At 42.1% G+C, this 13649-nt stretch overlaps 2 protein-coding genes across 2 annotated transcripts; one reads left to right on the top strand and one right to left on the bottom strand.

Annotated features, from left to right (window-relative positions):
- Positions 1 to 2943: 2943 nt before the first annotated feature.
- On the bottom strand, positions 2944 to 3636 carry LOC140182413 (uncharacterized). The gene has a single exon (XM_072228609.1). The coding sequence runs from the start codon at positions 3634 to 3636 to the stop codon at positions 2944 to 2946; it is 693 nt and encodes a 230-aa protein (XP_072084710.1).
- Positions 3637 to 6961: 3325 nt separating this feature from the next.
- LOC140182412 (uncharacterized) lies at positions 6962 to 7531 on the top strand. Its single transcript, XM_072228608.1, has one exon. The coding sequence runs from the start codon at positions 6962 to 6964 to the stop codon at positions 7529 to 7531; it is 570 nt and encodes a 189-aa protein (XP_072084709.1).
- Positions 7532 to 13649: the final 6118 nt, after the last annotated feature.

The raw sequence follows: 13649 nt of genomic DNA, 5'->3' as shown, positions 1-13649 counted from the left end.
TAGTGATGAATCAGATTTGGTGTTCGTCAAGTCAAATCGGTTGAGAGTGTCCTTGCGCTTTATAAACCAGGCTCGAGGAGCTTGTTTAAGGCCATAGAGGGACCTTTGGAGCTTGCAGACATGGTGAGGTTGAGTGGGAGAGGTGAACCCTTCTGGTTGAGACATGAAAACGGTCTCATGTAGATCCTCATTGAGGAAGGCATTATTGAAGTCAAATTTCCGGATGGGCCATCCCTTGGAGAGTGCGAGGCTGAGCATGATGCGAACTGTGGGTGGGCGGACGACAGGGCTGAAGACTTGGTCATAGTTGACCCCTTCTCGTTGGTGAAACCCTTTCGCGACAAGGCGAGCTTTATACTTCTGAATGGTGCCATCTGGGTGCCTTTTGATGCGAAACACCCATTTGGAGCCAATGACGGGGTCAGTGTGTGGTGGGGGGTTTGGGTACCAGCTGCCAGGTTTGGTTGCGCATCAGAGCATAAAACTCCTCCTGCATGGCTTGTTTCCAGTGGCGGCTGGCCAGCGCCTATTGAACAGAGGAAGGGAGAGATTCAGTGAGATCGGAGGCAGGGGTGGCAAGGACTGCAGCATAGGTTTTGGGCTTGAGGTTCTCTATCTTGCTCTAAGTTAGCATAGGATGACGATTGATTGGCGCTGGTTGAGGAAGTGGCAGGACAACTTCAAGGCGACTTGGCTGCAGGGTACCTATGGTGAACGAAGGAACACTGACAGGGTCATTAGCAAAAGCAGAAACACAATCATGAGTTACAAAGCCAGGTAATGTAGATAATGAATCAGGCACTGAATTAATTATATTGAAAGTATCATTCAATGTATGCAAGGGTGGAGGGAGGGAGCTGGGTAGTGGGGATTGGGTGTGTTGTGGAGTCATGGTGGGTGGGGATGGTTGGGGTGGGGAAGGAACTCTAGGTAGGATAACAGTTGGGGTATTGGGTAAGGGTAGGTAGAGAGGAGGAGAGGTTTGGGATAGTGGGACAGCAGTGGTTTTGGGGGAGAATAGCTCATTGTAGGGGAACTCAGATTCATTGAAAATAACATCTCTGGATGTGAACTCTTTTCCATTTGAAGAGAGGCAAGTGTATCCCTTATGATCTGCAGCATAGCCAATGAAGATGCATTTCTATGATCGATGGCTGAATTTGGTTTGGTTATATGGCCTGAGGAAGGGATAACAAGTGCAGCCGAAAGGTTTGAGGAAGGAGTAATCAGGTTTGGCGTTAGTTAGGGCTTCATAGGATGAGATATTGTTTAGTTTGGGATTTGGCAGTAGATTGATTAGGTAGGTTGTTGAGAGGGCTGCTTCTCCCCAAAAGGTTAAGGGAAGGGTTACTTGGGCTAATAGGGTTAGGGTGGTTTCTGTTATGTGTCTATGCTTTCTTTCTACTTTACCATTTTGCTGGTGAGAGTAGAGACAGGTAAGTCTATGCTGGATTCTATTGGTTTCAAGAAATTGAATGAATGCTGCAGATAGGTATTCCTTCCCATTGTCAGTTTACAGTGCTTTTATTTTCAGTCCAGTTTTGAGTTCAATTGCTGCTTTGTACTTTTGAAAGGCAATAAAGGCTTGTCCCTTTGTTTGTAGCAGATAGATGCTGGAGTATCTTGTACTGGCGTCAATGAAGCATATGTAATACCTGCAGCCATTTCTACTATACATAGGAGCAGGTCCCCAGAGGTCAGAGAAAATCAGATCTAAAGGTGCAAAGCTGGTGTGTGAGTCAGGGTGAGGTAATTGATGTATTTTGCTGATACAACAAGCATGACACAATGATGGTTCAAAACTCATTTTATTTATTGAATCATTGTCAATTACATTGCATTGCTTCATTACAATAGAGGTGACTTTTTCAGATGGGTGGCCCAATTTTCTATGCCATAGTTGAGCAGTGGGACTTATCTTTTTACAGGTTAGCAGTGCATTTGCACTGGACAGGTTCATATCTCTATTTGGTATATTTGTTATTACATTGGTAGAAAGTAGAACATTAGCAGACTTCACTTGCTCTTTTGGTTGGCTGAGTATGTTGTGAGTACTTGACTGCTTGTCGTGTGAGTGTGGTTGTTGTGATATTGGTTGGGATAGTGCATAGGTTGTAGAGGATGCGATTTGGGTTTTTGCTGAGGTCTTTGAAGGCAGCTGTGAGGTTGAGTTAGGGGTGGGAGTAGGGGGCTGTGCTGTGGTGTGTGTAGCTTTACTGGTGATGGTGGTAGGGCTTTATGTGGTTTGGTGTTTGCTGTCAAGACTGGGCTTTGATTTTCTGAAGTATTAGGAGATGGTGTGATCTTTGAAGTTAGCTGCGAGGGTGAGTAAGGGATGGGAGCAGGGGGCTGTGTTGTGGAAGGGTTGGTAGCAAGGAGGTGTGTGGCTTCATTTGGTTTGGTGTGTGGGGTATGATATAAGGGTGGATTAAGGTTGGTATTTGTGTGGTAGCAGGTTGAGTTGGTTATACTGTGATTATTGAGGCTGGGAGTTCTTTGAATGATTTGAACTCCCTCAAACCTGTACAGTCCATCCTTAAGCAGTCCTTGGAGGAGGACTTTCTTGGATATCTGGCATTTTACATAGCACAAGTAAGGCCATAATTCAAAGTAGACATAGTTGTCTAATGCAAATTTGGCTACACTTATTAGGTTTTTAGATATGGTAGGGACATGGAGTAAATTTTGTAATTGGAAGGGTTTGTTTGATAATGATGCATGCATAAATGTACTTCCAATATGCTTAATTTTCATACCTTGACCATTACCTCCAAAGACCTGTTCTGTGCCATCATAACTGGTTCTTGTGGCTAGGTTCTGTGCATCATAGGTGCAGTGGTGAGAGGCTCCCGAATCAGGATACCATGCTGTGTCTGGCATTGCTGAGGGGACAGTGAGGAGAGCCTACAGATTTGGGGAAGCCGGTTGTGCTTCATTTTGAGATTATTGTTGTTGCTTAGTGGTTCTTGAGTTGGAATTGTTGTTGTGGAAGGCAAAGGATGGGGGTTGAGTTGTGTTTAGAGGTTGAAGATGAGGGTTCATGAAATCTTGGTCGAAGCAGTGATAGCACTGAATGACTGTGTGTCCAATCTTGCCACAGAGTTGGCACTGTGGTCTGTTTCCTTGCCACCAGGAGGAACGGCTGCCTCTGGACCCTCGAAAGCCGCCTCTATTGTTATAGTTGCTATAGCTTCTTCTTTGAGAGTTTTCTTGAATTTCTTCATTGCTTTGAGCTACATTTACTTGCATTGCTCCTAGTTCTGTCTTTCTGAATCTTTCAATTAGCTCTTCTTGAGTTAAGAGTTGTGTTTCAAGTTCACTTTCAGTGGTGTGATCTATTCTTGCTGTTGCAACAGCGACAAATGTATTGTATTCTTCACTAAGTCCTGCCAAGGCTGCTTCAATGTAATCTTCCCTTGAGAGTGGAGCTCCCAGTGCTTTCAGTGAATCTGCCACCTGGTTGATCTTTGCCATATATTCTGTTACTGTTGAGCCATGCTTCTTAAGCGTTCTCAGCTGCGTTTTCAGTTGCTTGATTCTTATTTTCACTCTTGCCGCAAAGTACTCCTCTAATGTGAACCAGATCTGGTAAGCATACTCACATTCGATCACTCGGTTTACAAAGCTTGGTTCCATGGATGCAATTAGCCAGGCAACCAGCCATTGATCATGAATTTCCCACTCTTCATATTCTTGATTTTCAATTCCGTTCACTCGATTTAACTCTGAACTGAATCTTGCTGGAATCTTCGAAGGATTGAGGTGACTCTGCAATTTGTTGACCTTGATGCACGCAAGGGCTTGCTTTTTCCATGCGTTGTGGTTGTTTTTGTTGAGCTTGATTGCAGCGAAGGCAGCGAATGCGTTTTGATTCGGTGCACTTGCAGAAGCACTGGTGGTGAACTAAGGTGTGTGCTCCATGGATCAGCAAGCTCTGATACCATGTGAGGGTATCAAGCTTGAAGTGAAAGAGAGTGAAGAAGGAGCAGAGAAGTGAAGAAGTGCAGAGAGAAAAGGAACAGAGAAGTAAAGAGAGAAAAGGTGATTAGTGTTTCTTCAGAAAAAATGAATTAGCCTGTGTTATTTTGCAAGTTCTACATATATATATATACAGTTGGTGGGTAACTTGATTTAGTTATCTAAGGCCTAACTAACTTCTTCTAAAAAATTCTGATTGTAACTAATTCTCTAACTGAATGCTGATTTGCCACTTGTGCTACTTCAAGCTTGCTTGTTATTACTACTAACATGTATATATAAAAATTTAGTCATGATATATTTCTGTATAAATATATATATTATTTAATTTATTTTAATATATATTTTATATTTTAACATATATTTTATATTGTGGCTAATATTTTTGTATACATATAATAACATAGTTAAACAAATATATAGTTGAAGCATTAAAAAAAATAAAAGAGTAATGTATTTATTTAGTCTTTAATAATATTTGGACTAAGTCTTAATTTCATTTTTAATGTTCGAAAAATCTTATTTTATTTTAATATTTTATTTTATTTTATTTTAATTATTTATTCAAAATAAAAAATTTGTCTTCCAAAAATATTTTTTTAATCATATTTTTCCTAAATAACGATGAAATCATAATTGTAGTAATCACGGTAATTATTGTTGTAGTAATTTTATTGATTTGAGAGCAAAAATAATAAAATAATATAATTAAAAAAAAATAAGAATAGATGAAAAATAGTATTTTCAGAAGAATAACTTCTTGACCTGCACAACCAACGTTACATAAAGCCAAAAAATTAATGACTTCTTAAAATTAATTTGTTTTTAATTAATTCTAACCAAAAAATTAAAATCAAGTTATTCATAATAACAAAGTAATTAAGCATTTTCTCAGTCACCTAATCAAACTCTTATAAATATAAAAAAAATAAATTACTATTTTTATCAATAGAAATTCAGAACGTTGATAAATCTACTCACAAATTCATAAAATTATCATTTTTATTCATGAAAAATGAATTTTTACTAACAAAACTATCTAAATTCTAAAAAATTATTAAAATTTTCAAAATATCATCTAATATAACCAAATTCTAATTTTTTTTACTTCACACTACCACTCCTCCAATTCCAAACCTCGTGTCAGAACATCAATTCTAACAATAATATTTTAGGGTTACGAATTTATAGCCAAATCCAACGGAAAAATTGTCGCTAACTTTTGATACTAAATCCGATGATAAATTCGATGGTATTCAGTATTTTTCTTGTAATGATTTAGGCTTTAGGAGTAATGTTTTTTAAAAACCAAATAGGTTCTAGTTTGGTTCAACCGACCGAATTTTTGGTTCAATTTCGGTTTTTAAAATAAACAGTTTCGTATATGGACCAAATCGAATTAATCATCAATTTTCGGTTTAACTGATTTGACCGATCGATTCGCTTTGATTTTCAGAACATTAGTGACCGCAATGGTAGCTTGGCAGTAGCGATTCCAGTAGCAGTGATGACAAGATCTGCACATCATCGCTGCCCTTGCCCGAAGATCTGTGTTTGTCATCGTTGCTGTTCCATCAACGAGGGCCATGAACTTTTTCTACCTTCCCTTCGCTAGCACACGAGGTCTTGCATAATGGTAGCACTCTCGATTCCCTTGAGCCCTGCTTTGATGACCAAATCCTTGGTCTTCGTATTTTTTTTTACAAGAATATGGTGGACTCTGATTGGGACCATCTCAGACAACAGTCTCCATGCCAACGTTTTGACCTTGAAGCGTTGCTCACGGAGCTTCGAGGCTGGGGACTGAGGAATTCGAAGATTTGGCAATACGTCGTCATCACAGTCTTTTTTAATTTTTAATTTTTGTTGCTTTATTCTCTAATTCTGCATCTCTATAATCTGACTTATTATTGAATTGTAGATCTATGATTGTTGAATTTGAATGCTCCACTTCTATTGTTGTGATTTGAATTTGTGTATGCAATTTTGTTGTTGAACCTGTAATATGATTTTGTTGCAGCATTATTATTTGAATTTGAATGTAATATTCTGAATGTTTCTCCTCTTTAAAATAAAATTTTCAATGGTGATGAGTAATTTCTCATTTTAGTTATTCTCTCACTCTTTTTGTTTCGACTTTCTCTCTTATTCTTCCTCCGATCCATTTTTTGGTGGTGGTGGTAAAGAGAAAGATTTGGGGATGGTGATGACGTTAGTGATGGTGGTGATTGGGGTTGAGAATGGTGGCCTGGTGAGGAAAGATTTGGGTGGGAGTGGTGGTGCGGAGTAAAAGGAGAAGTTAGAATTAGATTATATTAAAGGGTATTTTGAGAATTTTAAATAATTTTTTAAGGTTTGAATAATTTTGTTAGCAAAAAGTCAATCTTTCATGGATAGAAATAGTAATTTTATTTATTCGTGAATAGATTTACCAATATTCGAAACTTTTATAGATAAAAATGATAGTTTACTCTATACAAAATAATTATCACAACTTTATTTTTAATTACATGTTTTTTTATTTTGGACTTGTTCTGAATTAAAAGTATTATTTCCATAACTGTTTTTTAAAAATAACTTGCATCATATTATAGATTCGTTTTCCAACTACTAATATACCTTTTGGGACTTAGCTTGCAAGAAAGGCAGAGTATTATATTAATCATGCATTCCTTTGTATTACATAATTCTCGTCCAAAAGAGTGTAATCATAATCCCTTAATTCACTTAAAACCAAAAACTATAAACCAACAGATTTTTCTAATATTTGTGACTTTGATCACATTAATTAATACCATTCCAACACGAGTACATCAATTCCGCCATCCGCGTATGTGAGTCGCTACCTAATATATCTCTTCTCTAGTTGAACATTTCCATAATTAGTTTATGATGAACTATAAAGAGAGCCCCTAACACCACTTAGAATTCATCTTCCCCCACCCAAATCAAACAATTATCTCCCTACACCACCATTATCAATATGAATTCCTCAACAAAGTCCTCCATTTTGTTCAGCCTCGGATTGATTCTCATCATTGCCAATGTAGCACAAGGTCATGTAAAGGTAACAGCATCCTTGGTCCCTAAACTTTGTGAGTCAGGACTGGTGGAAGAAAGGGCAAAATGCATGGACATTTTGAGATCAAACCCTAAGATCCAATCAGCAAAGACCTTTCGTGAGCTCTCAGAGTTGATTCTTGAGTTGGCAGTGAACAAGGCGACGGAAGGACAGAAATTCCTTCAGACATTGGCGGAGAAGGACAAGTCCCCGGCGATTCAAGAATGCGCTGGATTCGATTATAATAATGCCGTTGTGCAGTTCAAGGGTGCCCTTCGTGACCTCAAAGAAGATACATCGGCTGCAAATTACGCTTCAAAGCTCGTCGGCGATGACGTCAGTAGGTGCCACACCATTTTGGCCCGAGCGAAAATCGTTAACCCTGCTATTGACCAGCTCAACAGTGACATTAGTTTGCTTTCAAACGTGGCTTTTGCTGCAACATCCCTAATAGAGAAAAAATACCAAATCGATCTTCTCTTAGAGGATTAATGCTGAGGAATTTATGGGGGACTTTTCAGGTGGGGGAAGGTCGGAAATAATGAAAATCATTATCAACTTGTTGAATTGACCTTATCAATTCTTATGTATTTTAATTATTTCCTTTTCAATTTTTAATATATAATCATTTCACCTTTCTTCGTAAAAGAAGAAGGTTTATCCTTAAACTCTCTTCTCTGTTTTTTTTTTTTTTGAAGCTTATATTATCTTTCAATTATAAATGATAGATTCTGTTGCCGGGCAAAATAGATAGTTTAACAAAATGGCAAAATGAAAAATGATTAGTTATGTTATAAGGTTTTTATTACATGATGAGCCATAACTCAATTTTAAAGTAAAATATATTTTTTTTATCTTTAAAATTTGTTAAAAAATTTAAAAATATATACTTCTAATATATATATATATATATATATATATATATATATATATATATATATATATATAAATAATTATATAATGTCGAGCAAGTCTCAAAAAAAAATATTACTATTTGAAAATAAATCTAAAATATGATGCAATTTTTTTTTTTAAAATTATGGAGATACTACTTTTAATCAAGAGCAACTCCGAAATAAAAAAATATATAATTAAAAACAAAGTGTTCGGTAGATCGGGTACCGGACGGTTCGGGTTGGTATCCTGGTTGAAGAAGGGGAGGTCTCACCTGGTCGTAAGTTACTGGGTTGGGGTAGACGACTTCCCGAGCACTTCGCGTGAGGAGGGGGGTGTCACCTGCAAAGACACTCCGACGCTCTAGTCAGTGAAGTGTGCAGGTGAAAAAGGGTTAAGTGGTATGTGACGTACCTTGGGGGAAGGGTAGGACCTTCCCCGTATATACCGTGTCAGAGGTGGGCCCTGCAAGGATAGACCCACCTTCTTCGAGGCTCCCTCCGCACAGCTGTAGCAAAGATGTCAGGAAGGCGTATCTGGGTCGACGTCTGGGCGTCTTGCACCCAATCGTTCAGGTTGGGTGGTTAGTGGGTCGGGCTGGCCCACATTCCATTTGGGCCAGGCCGTAACAGTTCCCCCGACGCGTCGGCAATGACCATGAGGGTCGTTGGTGCCGTGTCATTTCTTCTTTCATGTGTTGTCGCCAGGTCGTCCGTCCGTAGAGGGGACGTGCTTCTTGCGCGCGTGTCTGTTCGTTGTTGGAGTGACCGCTTGTCGCCTCGTTATTCGCGCAGAGCATTAAATGCTCATAATGGGTTGAAAATCCCGCGTACAAAGACTGTTTTGCCCTTAGGATTTTCGCGCTCCTCGAGTGGAAGTGGCAGTTTTAAAACAGTTTTTGCCTTTGTTTTCTTCTCATATTTTCGCTGTAACCTTCTCCGTCTTCTTCTTCTTCTGAGTTTCCTAGAGTGTCATCATCCCTGTATTCTTGCGCATTCGCTCTTCTTCCTCCTTCAAATTTTCGTAACCAGTTCAGGTAAGCACTCTTTTCGTTTTTTGCTTCATGTTTATTTTGTTGTTCTTCTGCATGCACGCTGTTTGCTTGGTTGTGTTATGATGGATGGCCTTTAGTGTCGAATAGGTGCGTTAGGGGGGTTACCATTCCAGGGTAGACTTTTATCTGGATTTTGCTTTAGCTGTGTTTGATTTTAGTGGTTTAAATAGGCTAAATGTAGTTTTTGGGCTTTTTCCGGACTCCCGACCTTATAGACTAACGGAGTGGTACCCCAACTGTAGGTATGCCTCGCGTTGTCTCTCGAGCTTCCACCTCTGCCGCGAGTTACGATCTCTATGCCTGGGTCGTTTCCGACTTAAAGGTCTCCCCAAACCAGATGGGCGAGGAGGAGCTTACCAAATTTTGTCAAGCCGAGTTCTTGTGCGGGGGCACTGACAAGGAAGCCAACTACGACGTTTTTGTTCCTGCCCCCGCTGAACGGTTGTACGAGATTAACTTCCACTCCCCCCGGGTTTCCGATTGGATCTAGTTTTACAAAGCCATGTTCACCCAAGTGAGGGTTCGCATCCCGTTTTCCGCTTTTCAAATGGCACTTCTTAACCGGATATCCGTGGCGCCGTCGCAACTGCATCCGAACAGTTGGGCTTTCATCCGCTATTTCGAGATGGTCTGCGAATATTTGGAGCTGCCGGTGTCTGTTGATGTTTTTCTCTTTTTCTTCAACCTTACGAATCCTTCCAAGGAGGGGAAAGCTAGGAAGGGGTTCATGTCCTTCCGATCTGCCCAAGGTCGAAGGACCTTTGGCTTGTTCGAGGACTCTTATCACGGGTTTAAAGACAAGTACTTTAAAGTGCATCCAGTCAAGGGTCGTCATCCCTTCTGGTTGTCGTTAGAGGGGGAGCGCCTCATTCCGACGTACTGGAGTTTTGGGGCGAGGTCCAACACCTTTATCAAGGTGACTTATAAGGGAATGTCTGCCGTGAATAAGAGAATTGCCGACGTGCTGTGGGCCGTTTTTGGGAAGAACCATGTGAATCCCCACCTCCTTATGGGTGGTCGGGAGGTCGCCAGGAATTATGTTTGTGAGTTGCTTTGCCTTGTGTTTTTGCATTGTTATTGCTTTGCCCGGTCATGCCAGTTTCATGACTAACTTGGTTACTTATTTGTTGCAGTGGAGATGTCTGCTTCGGTGACAGGGCTTGAGGGCTTGTACAAGACCTTCTTGGCGGACAGTGATGAGGAGAAAGCCGACGAGAAGGTTGTCGGGACGCTGGAGAACCTTTCTGAGGAGAAGAAGGACCGGGCCGTGCCTTCACCTCATGACACCGAGATGTCAGACAAGAACTCTGCTGGGGCGCATACTTCCCCTATTCCCGAGGAGACGGCTGGCTTTGGGCATTCATCCTCCACCCAACAAGAGGAGGATGATTTGAAACTCGTTTCTACCCCCAAAAGGCAGAGGGCGTCTTCCAGCCCTGAAGGCGCTCTTACTGTGATGGAGAGAAACTTCGACGCTGGGGCTTTTATTGATATCCAATTGATTCCTGGCACGGAGGAACACTTTCTTGGCACCGAGCTTGCAGGGCAGGCGAGGTGGATGTACTGTACTCTTCTTCGCGGAGCCGTAATAGCTCGAAAGGCCGAGTTTGAGTTGTCGGGGATGCAGTCACTGCGAAGGAAGCTCGAGACTGCTGCCAAGGCCAACAATGAATTCAAAGTTCAAGTTGAAGCGCTTCAGGAGCAGCTGTCCGAGGCGGGGGAAAAACTCAAGGCTGCTGAGGAGAAAGCTACGTCTGCCGAGGAGAAGATGAAAGCCTCCGATGAAACCGTGTCCCGTTTAACCGAGCGGGAGATGACTCTAGAGAGCTAGCTGAATGCCGCGCAAGGTCGGGTGGTGGCTTTGGAGAGAGAACGTGACGAGGCCGTCTCGTCGGCTAAGGCTGTTCAAGCCGAGGTTGAAGAGCTTAAGAAGAAGCATAAGGAGATTAGAGAGCAGGTAAAAAGCGCGATCTTCATGACCGAGGAAGCCCTCAAGGCCCAGGTGAAGATTGTGGCTCCAAACTTCGACACGTCGGCAATCGGAGTTTTCAAAACGATCAAAGATGGGAAGATTGTCGATATGCCTAAGAAATGAGCTCTTGTACCTTATGCTTTGTATGGATTTGTGGCGTTGTTGTAGAATTTGTGAAACTTTGTTATACTTTAATAGTTGCCTGGTCGGCTTGTGATTATCGCCTTTCTTTACTTTTGGTAGCGTTTGTTTTGTTACCGTTATGCCGGTGTTGGCTTGCCGTTCTTGTTTGTTTACCGTTTTGTTGGTAGCTTTGGCGAAGCCAAGTTGTGGCTTTGCTATCGCTGTAGCCGTTTGTTATGGTCTTTATTTGGGTGGCTACCGGGGTGATCAGTCCTGGGATGCCGTATCGTGGTTCCGTTCCGTGTTTTGTGGAGTTTGTTGTCGCGGGATGTGTACGTAGGGAAGGAGAGAAAAAAATAAAGGTAAAAAAATAGAGGTAACTTCAACAAATAAATATTAATTGGTAATTAAACGAGTCTATTACCATGGCAAGTACAAAGGTAATTAAGCTCGTTAAATCGCCTGGCCGGCACGCTTGAGCTAGGGGTAAAACCTTCTCAGGTTACCCGCGTTCCAAGTTCTCGGGACCTCCCTTCCATCGAGCTTCTCCAACTTGTAGGCGCTTTGGTATTGTAGCGCAGGGCCATTCTTTACTTTAGTGCTAATTCTATCAGGTGGGCCTTCTCCCTGGTCTCGTCTACTAAGTCCTTCTCTACAGCTTCTTCCACCCCCTTGAGAAGTATCCGTGGGCTCGGCTCGCCGATCTCTACGGGTATTAATGCGTCTACCCCGTATGTTAGGCGGATGGGGGTTTCTCCCGTGGCGGATTGCTCGGTTGTACAGTAGGACCAGAGGACCGAGGCGAGTTCATCAGCCTATACTCCTTTTTTGTTGTCTAGCCGCTTCTTGAGGCCTAGCAAGATGACCTTATTTGCGGACTTGACTTGTCTGTTTGTTTGGGGGTGCTCTACTGAGGAGAATTTCTGTTTGATGCCCAGGCTAGCGAGGAACTCTACAAACTTCTTATCGGTGAATTGCGTCCCGTTGTCTGAGATGACGACTTCCGGGATGTCGAACCGAGTTATTACCTGCCTCCACATGAATTTTTTACAATTGGACGAGGAGATAGTGGCCAGTGGCTCGGCCTCTATCCATTTGGTGTAATAGTCGACGACGACTATGAGATATTTGACTTGCCCTGGACCAACCGGGAAAGGTCCCAAGAGGTCGACTCCCCATTGTGCAAAGGGTCTGGAGGACGTTATCAAGCTTAGTTCGGTGGCCGGTGCTCTGTGGAAGTTGGCGTTCTCTTGGATTTAACGCATTTTTTCACGAACTCCTTGGAGTTCTCCATCATTGATGGCCAGTAATATCTGGCTCGAATGAGCTTCCTAGCTAGGGCTTTGCCCCCGATGTGGTGACCACAACACCCCTCGTGGACTTCTCTGAGTACGTAGTCCGTCTGGTCGGGATGTAGGCACTTCAGCAAGGGTTGGCTAAGTCCCTTTTTGAACAGTTGGCCTTGTATGATCGTATATTTGGCGGCCTCCCTTCTCAGTGCTTTAGCTTCCTTCTCGCCTACAAGGAGTTTGCCGTTCTGCAAGAAATCAGTGATGGGGTCCATCCAGGAGGGGCTTATCTTGGTCAGGTGGAAGGCAACTGCTGGTTCTTTCATGATGCCTTGGATGAGGGATCGATTGCCGGCTCGAGGTTTCGTGCTCGCTAGCTTGGATAGGAGATCTGCCCGTGTGTTCCTTTCCATCGAAACGTGTTGGACCGTGACCTCCTCAAACTGTTTGCTCAGTTCTTTGACCCTCTCCAAGTACTTCTGCAACAGTGAGTCTCGAGCTTGGTAGCTTCCATTTACTTGAGACGTGACAATCTGTGAGTCGCTGCATGAAGTGGGCCCAAGCACACTGTGAGCTGGTGTTTAACTCCAAGAAAAGTCTCTACACGAAAATGCTTCAATGCTCAGCCCAAGCACACACCAAGTGGGCCCGGAAGAAGATTTATGCATTAATTACCTATTTCTGTAACCCTAGGCTACTAGTTTTCTATAAATAGGACCCTTTGCTATTGTATTTTCATTTTTTACTCATACTTTTCATACACTTGATCACGTTTTGGGAGGCTGGCCTCACGGCCATGCCTGAACCTTGTTCTTATGTATCTTCAACGGTGGAGTTTCTACACACCATAGATTAAGGTGTGGAGCTCTGCTGTTCTTCATAAATTAATACAAAGTACTATTGTTTTTCTATTCAACTCAAGTCTATTTCTTCTCCAAGATATTCATTCGTTCTTCAACTTGATGAATGTGATGATCCGTGACACTCATCATCATTCTCACCTATGAACATGTGCATGACAACCACCTCTGTTCTACTAGCAATGGCTTGAATGCGTATCTCTTGGGTTTCTAATCTAAGATTGGAACCTTCGTGGTATAGGCTAGAATTATTGGCGGCCATTCCTGAGATCCGAAATGTCTAAACCTTGTCTGTGGTATTCTGAGTAGGATCTGGGAAGGGATGACTGTGACGAGCTTCAAACTCGCGATTGTGGGGCGTGTGACAGACGCAAAAGGATCAATGGATCCTATTCCGACATGATCGAGAACCGACAGC

The sequence above is a fragment of the Arachis hypogaea genome, chromosome 19 (genome assembly GCF_003086295.3).
Source record: "Arachis hypogaea cultivar Tifrunner chromosome 19, arahy.Tifrunner.gnm2.J5K5, whole genome shotgun sequence".
Classification (NCBI taxonomy): domain Eukaryota; kingdom Viridiplantae; phylum Streptophyta; class Magnoliopsida; order Fabales; family Fabaceae; genus Arachis; species Arachis hypogaea.
Note: the sequence above shows the minus strand (reverse complement) of the source record. Positions and strands in the feature narration are given on the sequence as shown.